Here is a 26,790-nt window from a genome sequence, read left to right as displayed (position 1 = left end):
GTTAGTTTATATTTGGCAATATATTTTCTTGAGGATCTTTTCTCCATAGTGAATAAGGGTATGTTGTAAAAATGTCAGTCTTATGCTAATTTGTTTACTAGCATACTAAGATTGAAATGCATAACAAAACAACTGTTTATTTTTTTTTTTTCAGTTGTTATTGTGGCCATATGCGTTTATGCAATGATTGTAACGTTACTAACTATAATTTTATCCTTGTCTTTTAATTTTCTAACACATTGAAGTAGAAGATGGGATAAAGAAAAGGAGTAATAAAGGTTAGTCTATCTAATTTGGTTTCTCAAAAAGTAACTTGCATGATACACTAGAATAACTAGATGTATGATAAAATATTTTATGGGTGAAAAAGTAGGGGTCGCACAATATGCGAGATCAGATGTTTCACAGTATTTATGGTATCTTCCGTGTGATAGCCTACGTTAACTCTCATGATCTGCTATGTAAGTAACCATTTATCTTACTTGTTTGTGCTTTGATTTCAATAAAGTTTCACTTGAATTCATTCTATATTTGTCTTTTCGTTATTAACCAACATTTGCTTATCTAAGGGGTATTCTAAGTTTAAAGTGAGGTTGTTAGCTACTTGGCATTATGTATTCTAAGATAATATATTGATAATCCGGCAACCTCACGGTCCCAAACTTGACGGATTAGTGAAGGTCTACCTGTAGGTGTATGTATGTATGTATGTATATATATATATATATATATATATATATATATATATATATATATATATATATATATATATGTGTGTGTGTGTGTGTGTGTGTGTTTATATACATATGTGTGTATATAAATATATATATATATATATATATATGTGTGTGTGTGTGTGTGTGTGTGTGTGTGTATGAATATATATATATATATATATATATATATATATATATATATATATATATATATATAATACATATATATATATGTATATGTATATATATATATATATATATATATATATATATATATATATATATATATATATATATATATATATATATATATATATGCACAGTATGTATATACTGTACAGTACACTATTTACTAGAATTACTTTCATCAGTAAAACACCTTCTTTACTGCAATACAAAAAACTTACAAGACGATAAAAATGGATACAAAATTATGCAATGGCTAGATCACCCCAACCTGAATGAAGGAGACTTCACCTCCGACTCACCCTGTGGTGAAGAAGACGAGCAGACCTAAGGCTGCCCCGAGAACCACAAGTATACAAGATTCAGGAATGGTGTTCGACAGCCAATGCAAATGATGGAAACCTGTGAAGAGACAATTGAGTATGATGTCATCTGTGGAAAGGATATTTTGTAAAAAAAAAAAAAAAAAAAAAAAAAAAAAAAAAAAAAAAAAAAAAAAAAAAAAAAAAAAAAAAACTATAAATAGTTTGGCATACATCTATTTTAATTGGATAAAATCACATCTTCTATGACCTTATTAGGCTTAAAATGCCTTTAAGATAGTCCTTAAAATATAACTAATGTTTTCATTGTTTTTGGTCAAAAAGGTAATGTTCGCTCTACTTCAACCTTGGATGATTCTATTTTGCCAATAAATGTGACATACTGAGAGAGAGAGAGAGAGAGAGAGAGAGAGAGAGAGAGAGAGAGAGAGAGAGAGAGTGTGTGTGTGTGTGTGTGTGTGTACGGTCAAATCTGCCATCTAATCAGATAAGGAAAATAGGTCATAGCATTGTGATCGCAATACGTTGAAACAATGTGTTGTTGTCATAATATAAATTCATTCCTAGTTATTTCTAAATGATTAACACGAGTTAATTTATGAGAGAGAGAGAGAGAGAGAGAGAGAGAGAGAGAGAGAGAGAGAGAGAGAGAGAGAGAGAGAGAGATAATTATTTTCAAAAACCTTAGAGACACCATTCTCAAACTCAACCTTGTAGCTATAATAGTAGAAAGAGCGCCGAACAAACTACTATTCCTGGCATATAAAGAATGCTATAGAATGTTAATTGATTAAACAATGTAAGGTATCATAAGAGTGCAAAACAAGCTCTGCATCGCAGGAAATCATCTCATCAAACAACAGTGACTTGTAACCACTCACCAATTTTCGTGAATCCAGCCACGAACACGAAGGCCGTGACAGTGAAGTAGGCGCCGACTTCCTGCCATCGCAACGACGCCAGGTGAATGCCGTCGTTGTGTCCTTGTTCGTTGCCGCAGGAGGTGTTGCTCTCTTCGGACGGATGCTCCACCATCTTGGCGTTGAAGGATAACGGCGATGTCTCCCAGTCACTACTGTTCTCTGTCGAAAGGTTGACATTCAATTTATTTGATATACATTGTAAACATAAATATCTGGTAACTGAAAATTCATATTCTATATATATATATATATATATATATATATATATATATATATATATATATATATATATATATATATATATATAATATATATCTCGACACTAGCTCTTCATTATAATGAAGAGCTAGTGTCGAAAGATATATATATATATATATATATATATATATATATATATATATATATATATATATATATATATATATATATATATATATATCAACACTAGCTCTTCATTATATATAGGAGATATGTATACAGTGATACCTCAGTAAACAAGTTTAATTCGTTGTGAAAAGGAATTGGCAAACAAAAATTATTGTAACCTAAAACCATATTCCATAAGAATTATAGGAAATATAATCGATGCACTCCACCCGTCCTAAAATACATACATACATATATATATATACAGTATATATATATATATATATATATATATATATATATATATATATATATATATATATATATATATATACTATATATATATATATATATATATATATATATATATATACACTCATCTTTAAAGCTTTATAATATAAGTTAGTGAACAAATTATAACCACTAACATAGAAAAAAATTATACAAATTAATGATTCACAATAAAAATAAAAATATAGACAAATCAACTAAAGAATTTTCCTTTGGGAAGAGTCATGGCGGTAGTGAGGCAAAAAGTCATGGCTACAATGAGAAAGACTAGAATGGAGGTGGAGGAAGAGGAGGAGGAAGAGGAGGAGGAAGGGGGAGGAGGAGGAGGAGGAGGAGGAAGAGGAAGAGGAAGAGGAAGAGGAAGAGGAAGAGGAAGAGGAGGAGGAGGAGGAAGCGGAAGAGGAAGAGGAAGAGGAAGAAGAGGAAGAAAAGGAGGAGGAGGAGGAAAAGGAAAAGGAGGAGGAGGAGGGGGAGGAAGAAGAGAAAGATGAAGAGGAATAGGAGGAGGAAGAGGAGGAGGAGGAAGGAGCAGTTGCCTTATTGCCTTATTGCCTTATTCTATGTTTTGGGTTCCCCAGATCCCTCAGTGTGATGCACCTCATATATCCACCAGAGAGTTGCTAATGCATCTTCCAGTCTTGGATGGTCTGGGATGCATCTTAAGTATTAATCGAGCTTATTCTTAAATACATCTACGCTCACTCCTGATATGTATCTAAGATGAGCTGGCAGCGCTTTAAATAGTCGCTGCATTATCGATGATGGTGCGTAGTGGATTAATGTCCTGTGTGCCTTCCTTAGTTTTCCTGGTATAGTCTTGGGTACTATTAATCTACCTAGGCTTGCTGTTTCTGATATTTTTAGCTCCATGATGTTTTCAGAAATTCCTTCGATTTGCTTCCATGCTTGTATTATCATGTAGAGTTCTCTTCTCCTTTCTAGACTACAATTTTAAAAATTGCAGTCTTTCCCAGTAGTCAAAGTCCTTAACTTCTTCTATTCTAGCAGTAAAGGACCTTTGTGCACTCTCTATTTGTGCAATATCCTTTCGGTAGTGTGGGTACCATATCACATTGCAGTACTCGAATGTACTACGTACATAAGCTTTGTATAGCATAATCATGTGTTCAGCTTTTCTTGTTTTAAAGTGTCTGAATAGTATTCCCATTTTTGCTTTATATTTAGCCAACAGTGTTGCTATTTGGTCGTTGCATAACATATTCCTGTTTAACATTACACCAAAGTCTTTATTTGCTTCCTTGTTTGTGATTGTCCCGTAATTAGGTTCCCTCTATGCATATACCATTCCTTCTCTGTTTCCATAATTTATAGATTCGAATTTATCGGAGTTAAATATCATACTATTTACCTCCGCCCATTCATATATTTTGTTTAGATCTCCTTGTAATGAGTTCCTATCTTCATCACAAGTAATTTCTCTACTTATTCTTGTGTTATCGGCGAAACTTCTCACTACAGAGTCTTTAACATTACAGTCTATATCTGAGATCATAATAACAAACAGCAGTGAAGCTAATACCGTACCCTGTGGCATGCCAGATATTACCTGAGCTTCATCTGATTTCTCGTCATTTACAACCACTATCTGTTTTCTGTTTTGCAGGAATTCTTTTATCCATTTTCCTATCTTTCCCACAACATTATGCTAATTTTTTTCTAATATATTATGGTCTACCTTGTCAAAGGCTTTTGCAAAATCTAGACAGACCACATCTGTGTCTTTTTCATTTTTCATATTTTTGTATATGTTTTCATAGTGTGCTATCAGTTGGGTTTGTGTACTTTTTCCGGGCACAAAACCGTGTTGACCTCTATTAAATAAATTATTTTTAACCAAAAGATTAATCATTTTCTTTTTTATTACCTTTCATACACTTTCATAATATGTGATGCTAGACTAACAGGAGGAAGGAGGAGGAGGAGGAATAGGAAGGAGAAGAGGAGGAGGAGGAAGAGGAAGTGGAGAAGGAGAAAAGAGGAGGAGGAAGAGGAAAAGGAGGGGGGGGAAGAGGAGGAAGAGGAAAAAGAAGAGGAAGAGGAAGAGGAGGAGGAGGAGGAAAAGGAAGAGGAGGAAGAGGAAGAAGAGGAAGAGGAAGAGGAAAAAGAAGAGGAGGAGGAGGAAGGGGAGGAGGAGGAAGAGGAGGAGGAAGAGGAGGAGGAGGAAGAGGAGGAGGAGGAGGAGGAGGGGGAGGAAGAGGAAGAAGAGGAAAAGGAAAAAGAAGAGGAAGAAGAAGAAGAGGAGGAGGATGAGGAAGAGGGGGAATAGGAAGGAGGAGGAGGAAGAAGAGGAAGAGAAGGAGGAGGAAGAGGAGGTGGCGAAGGAGAAAGAGGAGGAGGAAGAGGAAGAGGAAGAGGAAAAAGAGGAGGAGGAGGAAAAGGAGGAAGAGGAAGAGGAGGAAGAGGAAAAGGAAAAGGAGGAGGAGGAGGAGGAAGAGGAGGAGGAGGAAGAGTAGGAAGAGGAGGAGGAAGAGTAGGAAGAGGAGGAGAAGCAAGAGGAAGAGGAAGAAGAAGAGGAATAGGAAGAAGAGGAGGAAAAGGAGGAGGAGGAGGAGGAGGAGGAGGAGGAGGAGAAGCAAGAGGAAGAGGAAGAAGAAGAGGAATAGGAAGAAGAGGAGGAGGAGGAGGAGGAGGAGGAATTAGAGGAAAGGGAGATGAAGAGGGAGAGGAGGAGGAGGAGGAGAAGAAATTAGAGGAAAGGGAGATGAAGAGGGAGAGGAGGAGGAGGAGGAGGAAGAAGAGTAAGAGGAATAGTAAAAGGAGGAGAAGGAGGAAGAGGAAGAGGAAGAGGAGGAAGAGGAAGAGGAAGAGGAGGAGGAAGAGGAAGAGGTCTTTAATCACTCGGATTGTATAGTCTCGGGACCTCATATTTAAAGGGTCTGGAGCCTGAAGTAGACATATATCTAAGTTCCAATAGTTTGAAACCATCTGTAACTATTCTCGTGTCAACATGATTTGTTGGCTGCGCAATATGTAGCAATTCTCTTAAGCATTTTGGACGATCGGTTCTGATAACTTAGTGGGTTATTGTACACATTTTACATTCAATTCTCGCTCAAATCGGCAGTCAGAGTAAATCAATGAGTATAGGGGTGATCCTTTCTTTAGGTGGGACACCTTTTATCACTCTAGCTCCTGTTTATTGTGTTTTGTAATTTCTTAGGGTTGTACCATTGCACTTTAGGTAAATTGTAATAGATGGAGTTGCAGTAGCCAATTCTGGTAATAACAGTTTATCTTGATTTTCCAAATAGGGGTTTAGTTTAACCTGCACAATAATAATAATAATAATAATAACAATAATAATAATAATAATAATAATAATAATAATAATAATAATAATAACATATGCACACATATACTGTATATACCTTATATAAGCATGTGCATGCACAAACCAAAAAAAAATATTCAAAATAAGATATCAAAATATGCTCAAACGATAACAATTCAAAAGTAACTCGGCCATTCGATTATCAGAAAATCCGACGGGAAAACTAAAACTCTGAAACAGTAAACACAAGTTTTGAAATTCAGGAATGAAGGAAGATATAATAAACAGTAGCTAGGCTTTTACCGTTCGATAACATGTCAGATCATCATCTAAAGATCCAGCACACGAATGAATAAAAAGTACACAAACAGACTAATTGAATTAAACCTATCAAAATTATGTCGACAGATATTCGGACTGAAGTTTTGCCAAAGCTAGTCCGTTAGTAATGGGAAAAATAAGAAATAGAATGCATTCTACAGTGCAATAACTCTTTATAAAATCAGTTTACCCTTTCAAAAGTATTTCTCACCTGACGGGATACTAAAACGTTTTGTTTTGCAGTTTTTTTTTTTTATGCAAAATATTAAATGACAAAAATTGCACATATCTAATTATTTACTTGTAACTAAGCCACATTAGTGAAATGCTGGACCCCGTCCATAGCCCATTTAGGATTCAACAGCTGTTGTCTATGAGGCTGGAAGTCATGTGGACCTTAGAATCTTAGATCTGAAGTCATGTGAAGCACGATGTATTAGTTCTGCACTCTGTTGGCTCTTAGAGCAAAAAAAAAAAATTAGAACTACTGCTAGGCAGTATATCTTTTACCATCCTAGAGGAATGTCTTAGCAATCCAACGGTTATATAAACAGATAAGCAAACTTGGTGGAGTAACGAGAACTTTGGGTGTGAAGGAAATGCCCTCCCAAATCTCGGCAGCAGGGTGATGGATTAGGTTTAAGGCAATAGATATGTTGTCTCTCCGGCATCTACTCCTGACTGCCCCACGGATGATCTTACTGGAGTTAGTATGGACTGGCAGGAGTCACTTTCCTTAGTTAGATATGCAATGTGCATCACAAGGAACCGGCTATCCTTTAATGAATTTAGCCAAAGAATCCTGTACGGATTTAGTCAGTCTATGGAAAGAGAAAATGACAGAATGGCCTCCTCTCAAGGGCATAGCGAGGTGCCAAGAATCTCCCGGTGTATATATATATATATATATATATATATATATATATATATATATATATATATATATATATATATATATATATATATATATACAGTATATATATATATATACAAAAAGATTGAAATTTGGTAATTGGAATGTTAGAACCATGAATCAGATTGGAAAGTTATAGCAAGCAGAGGATGAATTTATGAAATATAATTTAGTACGGATATCTTGGCCCTAAGTAAAACACGTTGTAAGGGGATTGGTAAAGAAATCTTAGATCAAGGAAATATATATATATATATATATTTATTTATTTATTTATTTATACTCAGGAAGAACAGAAGGAGTTGGAAGAGAAGGGGTAAGAATGATGATGACAGCAAGAGCAGAAAAGGCATCAACGGAATGGAGAGCTATAAATAGTAGATTATTACGTGCAAAGTTTAAATTAAAGCAATGCAATATGAGTATTACAGTTTGCTATGCGCCAACAAATGAAGGAAAGGAAAGATGAATACTATGAAGAACTGCAGAGTGTAATAGAAGAGACCCCAATGCGAGATATGAAAATTGTGATTGGTCACTTCAATGCTAAAGTTGGAAGGAATAATCAAAGTATAGAAAATGTGATGAGTGTTGAGGGTCTTAGCAAAGTTGCAAATGAAAATGGGGCACACTTTACAAAAATCAAATACATCACATAGCCATTAATAAAGAGAGAATGAGGACTCTGAGAAATGTAAGAATCTATAGTGGTGCAGATATTGGTATTGATCACCAGTTCCTCATGGCCACATTAAAATTAAAACAAAGTAACCAACAGAAATGTAGATAGAGTACCTAGGTTTGATACATCTAAGCCGCTAGAAGATGAGCACAGAGAAACCTTTGCAATTGAATGTAGAAATCGATTTGCAGTCTTAGAGCCTCTAAGAGATGAAGAAAAATGGTGTGATATTAAAAACATAAATAATTCAGTTGGTGGTGAAGTTTTGGGATATGCAGTTACCAGGAGAAAGTCGTGGATATCGAATGATACTTGGGATACTATAAAAAGGAAACAAAGACAGAAATTGATTGTTGAAAGTTTTCGAGGAAGTAATGAAAATTACAAGGTAGAGCATGTTAAGTATTACAGTATTGATATTGAAGAAAAGCCAGGAATGACTGGAGAGAACATTTAGACGGGAAAGCAGATGAAGCTGGCGAAGCTATGAATTCAGGGAGTGGCTATGGTGTAAGAATTGCTCAGAGCATTATTAACGAAATCTCTACTGGAGCAAAGAAGAAGAAGCATATAGCCATCAAAGAGAGAGATGGATCTGTTATAACAACAGAAGATGAAGACAGGCAATGTTGGATGGAACACTTTAGTGAGGTCATGAATAGGAGATATGAAGGGAATAATTTTATATACCTGAAGCTTAGGTAGATCTTGATGTGCCCGTGAATGAATTCAGGGTGTTTGAAGTCGAAGCTATCATTAAAAAAAATAAAGATATGGAAAACCCCTGGATACGATGGAATAACTACAGAGATGATATTGGCCGAATATGAAGTGACTCCCAGAATACTTACAAGATTATTTTATAGAATGTGGCGTAAAGACACACTCCCCAAAAGAGATTATTTTACCCAACTTTCAACTGAGCTCCAAAAGGCACTAGAAGAGTTGGAAGACCCAGGCTTACATGGCTGAAAACTACAGGCGTAGGAGGAGATGATGACAATAAGTGACTGAATGAAAAGCCAGATGTGTGTTGTGCGGACAAGCACAGCCAAGGTCTAAAGAATACTCTATAGACCTTGAGCACAACACATTAAGTTTACGTTGTGTGACTCTAGGGAGCAACGGTTTAGGTTCCAACATCTAGAGTAAAGACTGAAGACAAACTATTTCAAATGGAAAACTCTTGTATATTTATGTTGCAAACAATTTAGTATACATGGCTTAGTACCTGAACCCAAAATGTTTAATCCGGATTAAAGTGAAAGATGTTTCTACTAAATGGTTTCAAGAGTAATGAACAACTACATATAGAATTCAGTATCTTTTTCATATCAGTAAGACGAGACAATACAACTGAGTAAAGCAAGGACAGCAATTGAGAACAGGTTTTGAAAAAATATGTACGACAAGCGACAGAAAAATGGCCAGGCTTACATTAGTCTGGGAGCTAGGTGAAGTTTAATCAACATGGAGGGTACAAAAGGTTTGAGGTGCTTGGGATGTAGTACTAACTAGCCTTTAAACAGAACATCCAAAAAAACTCCAAAATTGAATCTAATTAACATGAAAGGTACAAGTTTCATTTCTGTGCCAATTGATTATGGACACCACACTTCATCTAAATCTGCATGGCGAAAATGGGATTTTTGGCAAAATTATAACTTGGAACGACGTTAATTAGCACTAAACCAGATTTTGATTAACAGGGAAGGTATAAATACGAAACCACTGGGGATTTGCAGTTGATGGTCATCTGAATATAAATCACCAACTTAACAATGGAAATTGAGGTGGAAGGGATTCTTAAGAATAGGTCAAAGGTCATACCACAGATAATGACCTTAATTAACATCTTTTTAACTTTAAAGGTTGACATTTCATTACTATGTCAATTGATTATGGACACCACTCTTTATCCAAATCTGCAAAGTAAGAATGGAATTTCTGTTGGAAAGATAACTAAGGAACAATGTTAATTGGCATTAATGAAGGTTTTGATTAACATGTAAGGTACAAGTCTGGAACCAAATCAGGAATGTAGAGGTTGGTTTCCTGGTTGAGAATCGCTCTACCAAGAATTATAATGGTGGTGGAAAGGAGATGTAAGAACAGGTCAAAGGTTACTAATTATGCCAAGTGCAGATTCAGTGTAGGCACATAGGTAGGCTCAATAGAGTTGTCTTTTGTACATTGTAAATTAGGAGAGAGAATTTAAATGCTAAGACTACGGACAACAATCTTAATTAGCTGTACATTTTAGAAATAACAAATTACAATACAATGCGTGGCCCAAGAATTAACAAGATGTTATCATGATGAGATACCCCAAGCTAGAAAGAAGAATTTTCCATGGATGATGTGCCATTCATTGGACATGTACCAAATACCAATATGGGTTGGATTTAATTCATTGGCTGTACCTGATAGATCGAAACGGCAACTTGTTCTGTACATAAATAACCTGAAGCAACCAATTGCAAACCTAGATGTCATACAAGAAACCCTCATATGGCCAACCATATGGGGTTGTAATCTATGACATAAATGTGGCTAAGCTGACCATGCAGGTCCAGGTAACAATCTCCAAGGTATGATGATCTGTTTGTAATGTTGGGTCCCTTTCATGTTGCAGTGGCCTTTTAAAAACTAATAGGAAAGTTCATCAACAAATCCAGGAGGAAGAACTTGTAACTTTGTTGTGCTCATTCGAAAGAGCTCCAGACGATGAAAGAACTGAAAATGTGGACACATGGCAATCTGTAGAGTCTTCAGAGATAGTTATCTTGTGCTCTACAAAGTAGGAGTACACACAATAAGATAAGGACTTGGACACACGGGGTAACAGCAAAGTTCTGGATTACTTTCGTTGACTACATCCATGACTGCCACACGCTCTTACTTCAGAAATCTTACTATTCTCCGCAACAAAGTATATAAATTATTCCCATTGGTTATCTAAATGACAGTTGTATTTGGTAAACATTGGCAATGCACACGCTGGCCTTCCGAGTCTTTTACAGAATGGTACCTTCCCCATAAGAGAACAGGTAAGTCCTTCAGCAGACATCCAGTGGATCTAACATTGGAGCAAACAGTGAAGGAACACACACAGGTCTGACATCTTCCACCAGTAACTGCAGCGCATGCCTTTGATTGATGATAACCCTAATGGCTACTGTCCAGGAATTAACTGGAGTGTTGAACCAGGAAGATACAACTGCAGAATTGGACAGATCACAAATCGAGAGGGATACCACCAACTTCCATTGACCAAATAAAGGGATGCTCCACTCCTTTTATGAAGTCATTTGAAGTATTCCCAAGTTTGTTTAATATTAGAACAGGAATAGTGACCAGTGTATCTATTAAGGAATGCATACTTGGATTGAGATAAAAGGGAAAAAAGAGCCATGAAGAGTTCATTAATTCATGTTTTAAAGACGCAAACAACTTTGAGCAGTCGATGAAAAAGGAAAGACTGTTGACATTCAAGGAGAATTGGAAGTCCAGTAAACGGAGCAAACACAAATGGATAGCCTCTCTGGCATGAACTCGTGATCCACTGAGACAACTGCTTATACTAGCATATGAGGAGGAATTGGACTTGAAACATTTCCTTTGCTGCCCCTTAAAGACAGTTGCTCTCTCAATCTCTAGCTTTTATGGCTTGATGGTGAAAACAGACAAGAGTGCTCTTCTCCATTTCCTGGAAGATAGAGTCGAATGATCAGCTCCATCCACAGTTGATGCAACTTTCATTGATGGAAATTTCTTACCGAAGACCGTCCCATACCATCCTCCATGAATGTGTGGTAATTTAGCAGCTGGCCTTCTTCAGCAAGTGACTACAATTTCATGAAACAGAGTTGACATAGTTTTAATGCATACCCTATTCTGTCTATCAAGGAGAGTGAAAACGCTCGAAGAGGTCTTGGTGAGATAACAAAGAAAGCATACAAGTTTCCAAAAACATTGGTGACTGCCTACAATCCATATCATTCAAAGAGAAACTACCAAAGTTCCTAGAGAGAAGAATGGGTGGCAAAGAATTATGGAAGATTGATCAACTGTAAGCATACGTACCTTTCAAACATTGGAGCCTGCTTTCACTTCTATGTTCAAGGAGACATAGTAGTAAGAGAAGTTGTCAAAGACTTAAAGACAAACCATGAAGAACAGGACACGTTAATCTGTGGTCACATAAAATCTATGGGCAATGGAACTGTCTGGAGACAGTTCCATCGTACATAGATTTTACGTGAGTACATATTGAAAGACAATTGGAAAGAAGCTCTCCGATGTTCTGCCTGCTTTCCTCTCCTTTACAGGATCGGATTACATTTCATCCCTTGTCAGAAAGGGCACGGTAAACCCATTTAAGCAGTTGGAATAGGACACTGATTCACAAACAGCATTTGCAAAAATGGCAAAATGAAACCTGAGTGAGAAGACTACACAACCTGTAATATCTTTCACAGCAAAGATGTATGGTGCGAAGACATGGGGACCAGTCTTATCCTTTGTTGAACATTAGCACCAGGTATTTGAGAAACACTTTGGCCCAAAATCAACAAGCAAAAACCTACTGAAGAAATTAAGGGGACATCGATGACATAATTCCACCCAGTAGGGCAGAGATTTCCCAACATATCCGACGAGCATCTTTTGTTGCAAAAGAGTTGTCAAATGGTCACTTTACTACCATCTAGCAATATCCTACTAAATATGGTGTCTGAGAACACCAAGATGATTCGTATAAATTTTCTTGGTCCATTAATCACCAGCTGCCAGATGCATTGGTACCAGACATGGAAGCTACTGAAGAGGAATCTGATGTGAAGTTCAAGCTTTTATCTTCAGATGAAAAGGAGGATCTGTCATCATCAGATGAGGATGGAGAGTCTGATGATAATCAACCCTTGCTCTCTATAGAGTACATAGTAAATGGTTGTTAAATTTGTTTTTGCAAAAATAAAGTGGACACAGAGGAGTATTTTTGTTTTAAACCTGGTACTCTATTGAGTACAATCATTAATCTTATATATATATATATATATATATATATATATATATATATATATATATATATATATATATATATATATAAACAATTCTAAAAAGCTACTAATTACTCAATTTTAATGGTTATTGCTAATTGAGAGACTAATCGTAATAATGCTTATGTGATCTTAAATGTGTACACTCCAAAAGCCCATGTTAATTAGGAGTAATGTTAGTTGTTGTTGGATCCTTTCCACCACAATTTCCATTCTTAAGTTGTTGAATCTGAATCATACCATTCTCAACAATATCCACGTTGTTTCAAATGTGTACCCTCCATGTTGATCTAAAAGTTATTTAGGAGTCAGTGTGCGTTGTAAGACTGACCAAATTTGAATGTATCCTTCCAACCTCAATTTCCGTTCTTAGGTTTGTGATTTATATTCAGATGACCATCATCTACAAATCCCCAGTGGTTTCGTATCTGTACATATCTTGTTAATCAAAACCCTAATTAGTGCTAATTAACGTCATTCTTAAGTCATTATTCCATCAGAAATTCCATTCTTACTTTGCAGATGTAGATACAATGTGGTGTCCATAATAAATTTGCATAGAAATGTAACTTAAACCTTTAATGTGAATTAAGATGTTAAATAGGGGTCATTGGGTGTGCTATGACTTTTGACCTCTTCTTAAGTATCCTTCCCATCTCAACTTCCATTGTTAAGTTGGTGATTTACAATCAGATGACCATCAACTGCAAATCCGCAGTGGTTTCATATGTATACCTTCCATGTTAATTAAAATCTGAATTAGTGCTAATTAACATCGTTCTTAAGTTATAATTTACCCAGAAATTTGATTCTCACCATGCAGATTTAGATGAAGTGTGGTGTCCATAATCAATTGGCAAGGAAATTAAACTTATACCTTTCACGTTGATTAAATCCAATTTTGGAAGTTTTTTGGGTGGCGGCCCCTATCTCACCCAGCACTTCCGGAACGTAAGAATGTGTTCTGTTTAAAGGCTAGTTAGTACTACACCCCAAGCACCTCAAACCTTTTGTACCCTTCATGTTGACTAAACGTCACCCAGCTCCCAGACTACATCCATAACACGATAGAGATAAATGAAAACAAGTAAAATATTACTACTTGTTTGGCGGAATAAAACATTAACTGGATATTCTGCTTACGAAAGGATTGTGCCACACATCAAGTGACTTGAAAAAATGGATGCAAAATCTTACCGAGAGAATGGCCATAAAATATTATGGTGAAGGGGTAAGCTGCGAAAGATTGTCAACTAACTTTTCCTCTAAGAAAATCTGCATATAATCTACGGTCTCAATTATGATATGAACTAGGACATCAATACCTACTTTTTCAAGAACGAATACCAAAGGTGGGAAAATTAATATAAAGTTAGGAAAAGATCATGAAGATGATAAATACCCACAGGAATTTAAGCCTACTTAATTTAAGAACCCAAGCATAGGCTGCTGTTATCTGTAAGGATCGAGAATTTCTATCGTTTGATCATTAATTTAGGAACAAAAACAAAAAAAAAAAATATTCCTATTTTCTACGTTATGACATCATAATATTTCTAATGAAGAGGTTCTTGAACTTGTACAGTATCAGTTGCCAAGGGATTCGTAGCTAACGAAAGAAAAACTTAACAGAATTTATGGAAAGACTTAATAATAAAGACATGTTTAAAGCATCTGCTTTATCGTTTCCTATCTTACATTAAATGTAAAACTAAGCTGCATTTAATGACAGAGTAAAGGGTGTGAGGGTGGGAAAGTTAATAACTAACCTTCTGTAGCTCACCTACTGCAGGAGCATATTCCTAAAAATGTAGCTCACCTACTGCAGGAGCATATTCCTAAAAATGTAGCTCACCTACAGCAGAAGCATATTCTTAAAAATGTAACTCGCCTACAGCAGGAGCATATATTCTTTAATGTAACTCACCTATTGCAGGTGCATATTCCACATCTCCCGTGTAGAAGGACGACACACCCAGGACCCAAAGGCTGACGACGATCCATGGCAGAAAACGCATTTTCATCGTTACCAAAAAAAATCTGAAAGAAAAAAATATGCTTTAAGAGATACTAAAATGCCTTTTCTTCTATATTATTTCTAAGATGGTTTCCTATATATTTCACAAACATGTTTGCCAGGCTCATTTTTTGCGTTCTAGAAATTCACAAAGAAAAAAAATCGATGAGCAACTAGCAAAAATCTCAATCTTTTAATTTCCATTGCTACGAGAGTTAAAGTTTCAATTTTGCTAGGTGTTGGCACTTGTAAGCGAAGAATCATGTTAACCTACTGCCCACCCCCGCAACCTTAAAATCGCTTAACTTTCAAGACAGTATCACCCTCTCGCCCCGTTGAAACACTGATCTAAATATGTCAAAATTAAGCCAAACTTGATATGGGAGAATACCAATAGTAACTATGATATATTGAATTTACCACGACGACTCGCTCGCTGTACTACAATCAATTCAAGAGGAAAAATCTTTTGAGATGAAAGAATCTTTCTGATGAGGTCTTATTAAATTCTTCAAACGGCACAAGGCTGTTTTCAGAAACTCCAGAACTGAGAGAAGTTGTGGCTTTGGTTACAGCAAAGTGAAATTTAGCTTTCCAGTCGTGAGAGAGAGAGAGAGAGAGAGAGAGAGAGAGAGAGAGAGAGAGAGAGAGAGAGAGAGAGAGAGAGATGTGCTGATCAGAGGGAGGGGTTTTCAACCGTATGTTCACCGTAAATACTGAATGTTTTCGCGGACGTTTTCCGTACAAGGGTTCATTCAAGATTTAGAAGCTACAGCAACACCCCACAAAACATGTCTACAATTAAGAATCAGCATCAAACCTAGATTCGGTATATAAAACTTGTCTATTATTCCTCATTAGCCTCAAACCCCAGCACACACTACACATCTTGTCTAAAATCAACACATTATTCAGGTTTCCCTATAAAACCAATTTAAAACCAGAAAATTGTTGGTCTACCATATCAGTCTAGAGTCTATAGTCTCATGACTTAATTCAATCAACAAAAGAAGGCCGAAATAAGTAATAAATATCACACCCGCCTTCAACCTATTAAACATTATCTAAAAAAAAAAAATGTTGACATCTACCATAAAACATTATATGATTCAAAGTTTAAGAAAAATCTATTTTTCACACGTTGCATATCACAATTTTACACCCCAAATAACTAGACTCATCGATATTTAAGGTAAAAAACAACGCTATCAAACATCAACAAATGGATAACCAAACAGTTTTTGTCAAAACTTTATTTGATAAACCCTTGGTAATTATTATTTCGCTCTGTGGAGGAAATGAAAATAGACGACAGAGAGAAGCGGTGAATATTGTGAAAATTAGAATAAAATTATACGTAGATAAGCAATGAAATAAAATTCAAGAAGAGGGTACACCTTATTAGAGCATTACAAAGTACATATGTAACTACCATTTTGCTTACAGATCTACTGAAATAATAATTTCCATTTAGTCATGGAATTTATTTGTTTGTCGATAGATCTGAATATCTAATCATTTAATTGCCTACTTACTTTGTTATTTCTCTATAGTCCTGGCCCTGGGGGTTGAAAAGGTTACATGACTCTGATACAGCAAAATTGTATATTTTCTTATTCTACATAATGAGACACTAAAAATATCTTAGGAAGCATTTAAGGAAGGAGTACAGTTTTCCTCCACAACCTGATACGTCATTTTTCCTCAGAGCAAATTTGCAACATTGGCTACATTCATCTTAATGAAATAAACCAAACAGAAACTACTGCAAAAGCATATACTGCACGCATTTTGAAAGACCAGGGATAGGAATCAACATTTCGGCTGCATTAATCAACATAAGCCATCATTTGAACAGACAGTTGGCTCATTTTTTTTTTTGGTGGATTCCTATTCGCTTAATAATTTATTGAGAGCCATTAAACTTGGTCAAAAACTTGCTTAGTTAGTCTTCTTTCTAATATTGTCTACATATTTGAACTGCTATTTATTGTTTTGGGTCAGCAGCGAAACTAGTAAACAAATTTTACTCATACCCCAAAACAGAGATTTTTCATCAAGTTAATCATGAACCCAAAACGTGTAGTATTGCATGTGTGACATTATCTTTGCTCTCTACATATACCATTTTCATTTCAAAACATGTGGCAGCACTGCTGATTATCTTTAATTTTTTTTGGCCCCACCCCCTATTAAGCTAATCAAGTATCTGTTCATATTTGGAAAGCGCAGGATAAGGCAGGGTGATTTTTATAACATTCTTGTATAACTTGTAAATTTTTTACTGCCAACTGATAATATGTTCAAGCTCATAATTGTATTATTCTATATAAAAATTATAGGATAAATTGAAATAGTCAGTACAAAGTCCATCTACTCATTCAATTATAGTTATCGAAATATGCAGTACCATCATTAAACTTTGAAAATTGGCATCTCACGGTCTAACCTGCTTTTCTACTCACGATTTTTTTTTTTCTTTTTGTATTTTCAGGGATTCACCTCCAATCTGTGTGTTTGTATGCCCAAAAAGAGACATGGAGTCTGTTAGACTCTTCAAGCCAACAAACGACAGTCCATTTGATGCTACAAAGTGCATAATTTGTCATTATCACACTGATGACAAAACTGTGAGCACAGACAATAGCCGAAACCATACGTGAAGCAAGGGATATTTGCTGTAACCATGCTGAAGGTGATTGAAGGAGATTGATTTGTCTACCATATGACAAACAAATGGTACAAACAGTATACTGTACAATGAAAGCCAATCTTGACAGGCTGACCAAGAAGGATGTGGCCCCTATCTCCAGTTCGTCAGCAGATGACAGAACTAGCCTTGGTCGGGCCATTCGTCATCCCCCAAATGCATAAACAACTGGAACACTATTAAGAGATGTGAACTGCATAATCTCTGACAGTAAATCATAAAAACGAGGCTGTGACAAATACAGCATCAGTGAATCTCCAAGTGCTTCAAGTTTCTTGGCAGCAGGTTACTTTTCCAAGATGATGTGTTCACCTGAACATGTGACCTTCAAGATACAAATTCTGTGTTCAGGGCTGATCTATACTACCACAAGGTCTGCATGAACCAATACAAGTATAATTTTGAGTCTCGTGACAAGGACATGAAACCACGCTATCCAAGAAACAGTTAGCATGAACTCAGGTTGTGAAAGAGCTGGAACCAAGGCTGAAGGGTGACAAAGGCTACAAAATTAACATCATCAGAGACCCCTTGAATAGTATTAACACTGAATGCAATTTCCACAACAGGGATGTTGAAGTTTTCTAGAGTAAGCATTTTGGTAAAGAGATTAAATTCCCACTTTTATACACAAGGCTCAAATCCTCGATAGTATTCAGACTTCAAAAGCTGGTGTTAGCTAAGAAAATTCGTTCTGTGGATCCCATTCAGGTATGTGCAACTGTAATTCAGAGAGCTCTTGATGATTATAATTTTGGTCTGGATGATAATTTTTGTGATGCCTAGGACCTCAAAACTGCATGTTGTGACATGGAGATACCAGACACCATTTCAACACCGAAACTTACAAAGAAGCAGCAAAAGCTAACATGACAGAAGACAAGCTCACTGGTGAAGAACCTGCAGTGAACGATGATGAAAATGATGATGATGCACATGATGAAACTACCTTGGGTAACCAGCAGATGTCCAACATCAAACTCTCTAGCTCCTGTTGTAGCAAGGTCCAGTCTCTTTTATAAAAGCATGTTCATCACTGTGGTATAAAGAGAACACTCATGCATATTATGAATGCAGAATTGGTACACACACTTAGACATTGAGGCAAAATAATCAATTATCCAGAACTACGTAGGTACCAACACGACCTCGCATCATTCACTGCACACCATAACGAAACTCATATAGCTCTCCCTTATACCTTTGATCCTGGGAAGTTTACATCTAGTGTAATTTACAACAGGGACCATGAAGACACACCTGTCTCTGAGCATGATACAGTGACTGTGCTTTACCAGGACAAACCCTCATCATTAACCAACATAGTCCACAGGCATTCAAAGAAGTGCTTCCATGTCAAATGCTGTCTGATTTCAACAAACCCCTTCATTGTCCAAACATCCCACCAACCTACCAAGTGAACGACCATGCCTATTCATCTGCTGAGGTAGAACAAACAAAACTGAAAGATGTTGCCTGGTCTCTTGTCCACCTTGATGTCATGTAAGATTCAGTCTCAGTGTATCCTCTATCTCAAAGCTAGCCATCCTGGAGTGCAAGTAACTCAGTATGAACTTATGACAAAATTCCGCAATGAAAAACTTTGTAGCAATTTAGTTTGCAGTTGGTTCAGACACAAATTCCCATGTATTCTGATAAGGGAGTGTATTGTATTGTGAGGGGGATTCAGCTGATGCAAAAGGAGGAATTACGTACCCTTGGCCATTATCTGGGAACATTTCACTTGATGAAAACTGTCCTTAATTACATGTGCAAAGCCTTGGGTAGAAGTGGAGCTGACACGACATGGTTTCAGGTTGGAGTCTATGGTCCAACAGTCATCCAGAATTCTGTTATCAATGGAGTTCACAACAATCGCTGTCTGTAAGGCACGCAGCTGCTTGCAGAATACTCTACATACGTGGTGGAACTTAGTATTCTCAGCAAACTCAAGTCACTTTTGCTCAAAATAACACCAAGGAAAGTCAAAAGTGCATGGCAGACTTTGAATGTGCATCTCATAATCTACTCAAAGATGTCAGCTGGAAATGAAAACCTTAAGTTTGGTCTTATGTTCTGTATATGATCACTAATGTGAATGACTTGCTATGGGCCAATCATGCAGGCATATGGGAACTTCATTTGGATGCTGTTCAACAGGCTATGTACTTAAATCACCGTCTTTGATACAACTAACTACTTGCGCTGGTGCTCAGTCTATCTTGAAGATATGTGACATTTACATAAAACTGCACTATCAGTCTACAGGTACTTCTTAAATGGAAATTTTTCCAACAAAGACAGCACTGGCAACATGAAACTAGAGAAGAGCATCCACCTTTCATCAAAGGGCAGTGATGGAGTCACTGGACATGCCAAACAGAAACAATATGTGGCTTAGTGGGACTTAATATATCATAAAATGAGGGCCGTGAAGTCCCTACATCGTCAATATGCTATGTGCTGGACAACACATAAATCCTACCAACACCAAGAAAATTCACAGTTATTTACAGACTGCAAAGAGGCTCCTGTTTAGGCAATGATGCAGTTCACGGAGGAAAGAGGGTCTTCCATATCGCGGGATGCATATGAAACCTTGCAGAATTTTACAACAAAATAGCTTATGACAATAGAGATCAGAAATGACATCTTGAATGCTGTTTCTAAAGGAAAAGAAAAGTACATGAATGTGAGAAAGAATAGATTCCTCACCAAAACTCAAAGGAATGAACTTGAAAACTTGAAAACAATGAATAAAGTCAAAAGTAAAGCACAGAATACAGTTAAGAGAGTAGTGAAGGATATCTACATTGTTGGTAGAACACTGGAACTCGCTCATGATATATGACGTTGCCCCTTCTCCTCTGTTGCTTGATGAAGATGGGATGATAACAAAGCCAACCAAAAGCCACTTGGTTGGAGAAAAAGAGATGCACCTTGAACCTGAGGACTACAAATATGATCATCAGAAAAATGCTGCCTTTAAAGGTTTAAAGACCGCTCAGGAATGGCAGAGGCAAGGGACAGTGACGTTGCCCTATCAAGCAGGACAATGCCCTAGAGACTGACAAAATATACATATGATTAGCGCCCAAGCCCTCTCTTCATCCAAGCTAGGACCAAGGAGGGCCAGGCAATGGCTGCTGATGACTCAGCAGATAGGCCTATAGGCTCCCCAAAACCCCCATCCTTAGCTCACAATGATGGTTAGGTTGTGTCATGTAGTCAATGCTTGAAACCCCTTTTTGGGGTCATATAAACGACCTCTGCCTGCTGGCTTCGCTTGGGAATGCATGCTACCTCAGCTTCCACCAGCGACAGGAGTCTGTTGTCTCCCTAATCTGTTGACAAAGGGCTTTTTGTTGTCACCTCATTGTTCTTATAGATTGTGTGGGAAAGCTGCAGCAAGGAGACGAAGGACACCCGATGAACATCCAGGTGGTAACAGAACGGACTACTACCTCAACACCCCTAGGAAAGGTGGCACCTGCCCATGGACGCCATCAACCACATCTTGCTGAGTGCCACACCTAGAAGTCAGTCGGGAGGGAGCCATTGTCATGGTAAAGGGCTCGTGTCACTCCGTTGTTCAAGGACTCAAAGATAAGAACTTTGTATAAACTTATGATTCTCTTTAAGTAAATAGACTTCGTCTCCTAGCTGTATGCTCGCCCAAGAAAATTATGATGTAATGTTTTTAGTGTAAGAGCACTTATCACTTTGATATTAAAGACGCTTTCTAGAATTTTTATTAACTTCGAAATTTATGAAGTGCTCAAGAAAGAACTTGTGAAATTTTCATTTAAATGTAAGAAAGTTTGAAATGCAGATTACTCTCTGTCTTATCCCGTTTCTTGAACTATATTTTTTATTTAATTTGTCTGTCTTGACAAATTTTGGTGGCTTTGCCGTGGTATAATTTCAACAACTTTGTGAAAAAAAAATAAATTACAACATGAGTGCACGGGGACTTGAAGATTTGTACGTTGAAGTCGACGAAACCGTCGGAGGCCTACGGCATTTCGTAAGGACGCAAGGAGAAGCTGTACACAGTGAAACATCGATGGACACAGAGAGACCACCACAGCAGGGAGAATACCAAAACAGACCTTTACTGGAAGATGGGTTCGAACCCTAGCCCGGAGGGAGTGGAGGATACAGCCAGTACAAAACATTTCTGAGTTCTTTGGAAGCAGCGACGTCAGAGCAATGTTGGACTGATCGTCAGAAAATCATCGTGGTGAAACTGAGAATTCGAGGAAATGCCCATAGGAAGGTGGGAAGAGATCTCGAATTCATGAAACCCAGGTCGTAGGCACATCTGAGAAGACACCTACAATGGAGATTAGGCCTAAGTACCGCCAGTAACTTTGTTCTCTTCTGGAAGGAAGTAACCAGGAGTTTTGTGGATCAGCCACCCACGGAGGACCTGTGGAGAGGAGACCTTAGCGCCCTTACGTCGAGACGAGAGGGCCGAAACAGACGGCGGCCAAGAGGAAACTGTAAGGAAACACATTCGTCCAAGAGAGGATCACACAGCAATGTTCCTCTTGAAAGAGTAGACAGTACCCCCTCATGTACGTCTAAAATCGTCGCCGTATTTAGTTTCCTGTCGTGGGAGCAACAGCATCGAAAATCGCCGTCCGAAATGGCAACCCAGGACCCTGTCAACAGCAGTTGGAGTGTGTTTGATCACCCTTGCCATAGAGGATTTCGTGGTCCAAGCAGCAGCAGCGGGCATATTGGTAGAAAGGGCACGCCCACAAAGGTCATGGACAATCCCGAAAAGTGGAAGAGGTCCCAGACAGCAAGTGTACAACGAGGGACCCAAGGCGACCCACAGCAATCGAACCCCCACAGAAGTCAAGTAACATGGTACAAAATCTGTAGTTTTATGGTTAACTAATATGTTTTGAGATTTTGTAAAACGTGTGTAGAGTAACGAAGTATCATCCCGTTTTCTTTACGTAATGTTGAAGTTGCATGAAAGAACCCTGGTTTTGAGTGAAGAAAGTAACTACTATCGTTTCCAGAGGCCGTGTAATAGTGTTTTTCCCAAATATCTAACAAACCGGCTTATGAATTTCCATGAAACTACAGCAATGAATGTTTCAAATATTGGCCTAATTTTTGGTGGTACAATGAATAGACAGATGTGTTTAATTAACCCGTTTACTCTTAGAAAAAAGAGGAACTTCTTCCCTTCCTTCCGAGCGTTTCGAAGAAGTGTTACTTAATCAGGTAACTGTGACGCAGAGGTTCCCCCCAACCCTCCTTCGGTGTTTACACCTATGGCTATCCTAGTACCCCCCCCCCCCCTTCCTTCTTGCCTTCTTTCCCATTGTTATTAGGCTACCGAGTAAATCCCTGTTAGGAAAGACTGTGTACTGCACACATAAAATGAGCCGGAAGAGCAATAAAATGTTTTATGGTGGTAGATAATGATTAGATGGTTAACACAAATTATCAAACATAATAGAAGAGGTTTAAAACAGGGGTGTGGAATCGCACTGAGAGATATTCTACTCGGACTCCTACAAATTTTAGATTTGCGACTAAAAAATAAAATAAAATAAAAAAATAAAATTAAAACATTAGTAGAAATAGAAAACAATTTTTTTCCTTGAGAGTGATGATGAGTAAAATGTATAAGTGTCCATTTCTTGTTTTTTTTTTTTTCATCCCTCATAAATCTATGGTTTCCAGCAATTGGTGATAACATTATTTTGGAAAAGCAAAGCTAATGAATACTTTGATACGAGTATATCAGCTTGGCATGTAGACTATGTCAATGGATTTCTCAAAGTAAGGTTGATTGGTTCATTAATTGAAGTCTGGTATAATTCCAGTGACAAAGTCGCAATGATATTTGTCACATACCTTTTAAGTAACAAAAATAGGTACTGGTACTTATAACGTAAATAAATATATAAAACTATAGGTTGAATTATGATAAATCTTATGTATGTATGAACACACACACACACACACACACACATATATATATATATATATATATATATATATATATATATATATATATATATATATATATATATATATATATATATATATGATTTCAAAATTTATCAAATGGCCGATGTCAATGCCCTTATATGAAACGTCTTTTAGAAGTCTACCTTCTAAGGAATTCAAGCTACTCTCTCTGGTGAAATTGATGTGATAAATTATATCAAACAATGCTCTCTGTCATTTTCTTCCTGGCAATTGATGTATCGAGTAACCTGTGTTGTATGGAAGTATGAGTCCTACGGCTTAACCTAAAGAAAACTATATTTCTATTGCTTTACCAACACTCGCTTGAAGTGCGAAGTGTAGGGTTAGCATGGCTTCTTTCGTCTCCTGTCATAAGTCTCATTCCTGATCTTCAATGTAAGTGAGTGGGTAAGATATAAAAGGTTGGTCTTGTGTTTAGGTAAAGTCTAAAGTCACGAATCACATTACCAGGTATGCTGAACTTTTACTGACAAAGAATTTCATATTGCTTGGGGTAGGTCATATGACAATTATCTATGGAGTTAAACAGGCGTTTAACAATTCTGGGGATGGGAGGTAAAGGGGAAGAAACGTTATAACAACGTCAATGAGGAACGTCATCACTTTTGCGAATGTGTGGGTGGCTAAGACTGCCTTTAGCCTCATTTTCTTAAGTAAAAAAAATTAATGAAACGTAATTGGCAATGAACAGTATTTCCCAAAATTAGGCCATTGTATGAAGCGCTCCCTGCTTTGATATCATGGAAATCCATCAGTTATTTTAGGAGTTATTTAGAAAAAAAAACACTATTACACGGCCTCTGGAAACGATAGTAGTCGAGTAAAATGTTTTCAATGTTAAAGCTTCGAGTAAAGATTAACTTTTCTGTTTACAAAAGAAGAAAATCAGATTGATTTTTGTCGCTGTGTGGTTAAATGAGAAATTGTTCTTTATGCTGTATGAACTATAAGTTTTCATTGCATAGTTTCTTTGACTTATAGTAGTTTAAGTTTGTTTTCTGAGACCTTTGTGGTCAAAGATGTTAAATGTGATTTTTGGAAGAGAATTGAATTGAATATAGGATTTAGGCATTAAGCCAAGCACTGGGGCATCAAAGGCCAATCAGCGCTATATAACGAAATCTATGGGTTTCACAGACAGTGCAAGTGCGACTTTTTGCAATTATTCTGTAACGAACAGTCGTATCAATACGAGATGTTGCTATAGGGTATTACACCCAGTGAGGAAATTTATAGGGGTATAATGAATCGTTAATTATTAATTATAAAGACACTTGCCCCTATGCCAAAGGGCAAAATCTCAATCATCCAGTCACAAAACCGAACAATAATATACAGAACCTCTACTTCCACCCCCTCCCTCCCTCTCCTTCCATCCTTCTTTCTGAGAAGGTAGCTTAAGTTGCAACTTATTTTGTATGATATTTTTTTATATCAAGCACTCTATCTATCTATCTATCTTATCTAATTATATTATTTATTGTTGTAGATATGGAACAATTCAATCGGTTGTTACCTATCAGATGACTGACTGCTTTATTCACTGGTTTGCTCATCTCTCTCCTTCTCTCTCTCTCTCTCTCTCTCTCTCTCTCTCTCTCTCTCTCTCTCTCTCTCTCTCTCTGGTATTGTTTATGTAAATAATTATTAGATTGACACCTATCTGAAGGGTTTTGGAGTAGCTGAGTGATAGACACTATGACTGATAGGAAAATGGCAGTTGTATACGTACCTGCGTTTTCTTGCCTTCTTTTGGCCAACCTTATTTCTACTCAGGTCATTAGCCATTTACTGGTATTACGAGGGAGAGCTTAAAGAAGTGATGGCCACCTCAGAAGATGTCTGTCCGTAGGTTGCAGAAATGAGTTTGTCACCCAACTCTTCAACTTTTTTAATAAAGAGAAAGCTGACAACTGCCTTCAGATTAGTTTGCGTAGGTGACTTGTTACAGTTACTCTATACTTTATACAACAATGTCAATTATTATTAGATTGGTGGAAAAAAAATCGTAAAAAAAATATGTTTAAATCAAAGCAACATTCAGAGAGAGAGAAAGAGAGAAGGAAAGACGTAGGGCAGGTGAGGGAAGAAAGGAGAGGGGAGGAAGAAAATGGGGGTTGGAGGTGAAGGGGGTTGTAGGCAGGCGGAGCTCTTCCAACCTGGTGTTCGTTTTCTTGCTTGGCTAATGAGTTTTGCCTCTTGGTATAGGTACAAAAGTCTTTATTATTTACAATAAATGATTCATGATACTCCTATAAATTTCCTTAATGGGTGTAATACACTATAATAAAATCTCGTACTGATACGAGTGTTCGTTACAGAATAATTGCAAAAAATCGCACTTGCACTGTCTGTGAAACCCATAGTAGTATCATTTTAACCTTTAATACAAATCGCAACACTTTCATACAATAAAATCTAGTTGTGAAATAAATAGGGATTAAAAGGGTGAAATAAATAAATGAATTAATAAAATCAATTATAGCTCGTAATATAACCCAATACTTCGTATAAATTTTCTCAAGTTCAGGGTATTACAGTTTTCCCCCAGTATATCTCTTAAAGGTTTGTCCTGGAGTAAATGTGTCCTCCTCTGAAGATTAAAAACAGGACAATCGACTAAAATATGTTCAACATCCATTGTCACTTGACAGGTATTACAAAGGGGGGCCTGTCTCCCTTCCCCACTCTTCATTAAATAATTGTGCGTTGCATGTGTATGGCCAATACACAGCCTAGTTAAAATAATGGTATCCCTCCTACTTGTAGAATTACAAGATGACCATTTATCCACCAATGGGTGGATTTGTTTCAATTTTGTATTGGTGGTCAGTTCAGACCATCGAGCTTGCCACTTATTTTTACAGTAAAGATGAATCTCACTTTTAAGATCTTTGTAAGGAATACTCAAGGGGGATGGATTACTTAGCCCTGAATCTTCCTTTGCTGTCTTATCTAATTGTTCATTT

General features: G+C 37.0%; 1 protein-coding gene across 1 annotated transcript in view; it reads right to left on the bottom strand.

Moving 5' to 3' along the window:
• LOC137649393 (probable Na(+)/H(+) antiporter nhx-9) overlaps positions 1–26,790 on the bottom strand; it is a 473,554-nt gene that overhangs the window by 323,571 nt on the left and 123,193 nt on the right. The window contains exons 3-5 of the mRNA XM_068382378.1: positions 15,001–15,113; positions 2,107–2,307; positions 1,205–1,304 (exon numbers count right to left, since the gene is read on the bottom strand). Coding sequence (XP_068238479.1) covers positions 1,205–1,304; positions 2,107–2,307; positions 15,001–15,097 — 398 coding nt within the window. The 5' untranslated portion in view covers positions 15,098–15,113. The remainder of the gene's footprint in view (positions 1–1,204; positions 1,305–2,106; positions 2,308–15,000; positions 15,114–26,790) is intronic.

Source organism: Palaemon carinicauda, chromosome 11, assembly GCF_036898095.1.
Source record: "Palaemon carinicauda isolate YSFRI2023 chromosome 11, ASM3689809v2, whole genome shotgun sequence".
Taxonomy (NCBI): domain Eukaryota; kingdom Metazoa; phylum Arthropoda; class Malacostraca; order Decapoda; family Palaemonidae; genus Palaemon; species Palaemon carinicauda.
The sequence above is the reverse complement of the archived record's forward strand: the minus strand, read 5'-3'. Positions and strand labels throughout refer to the sequence as shown.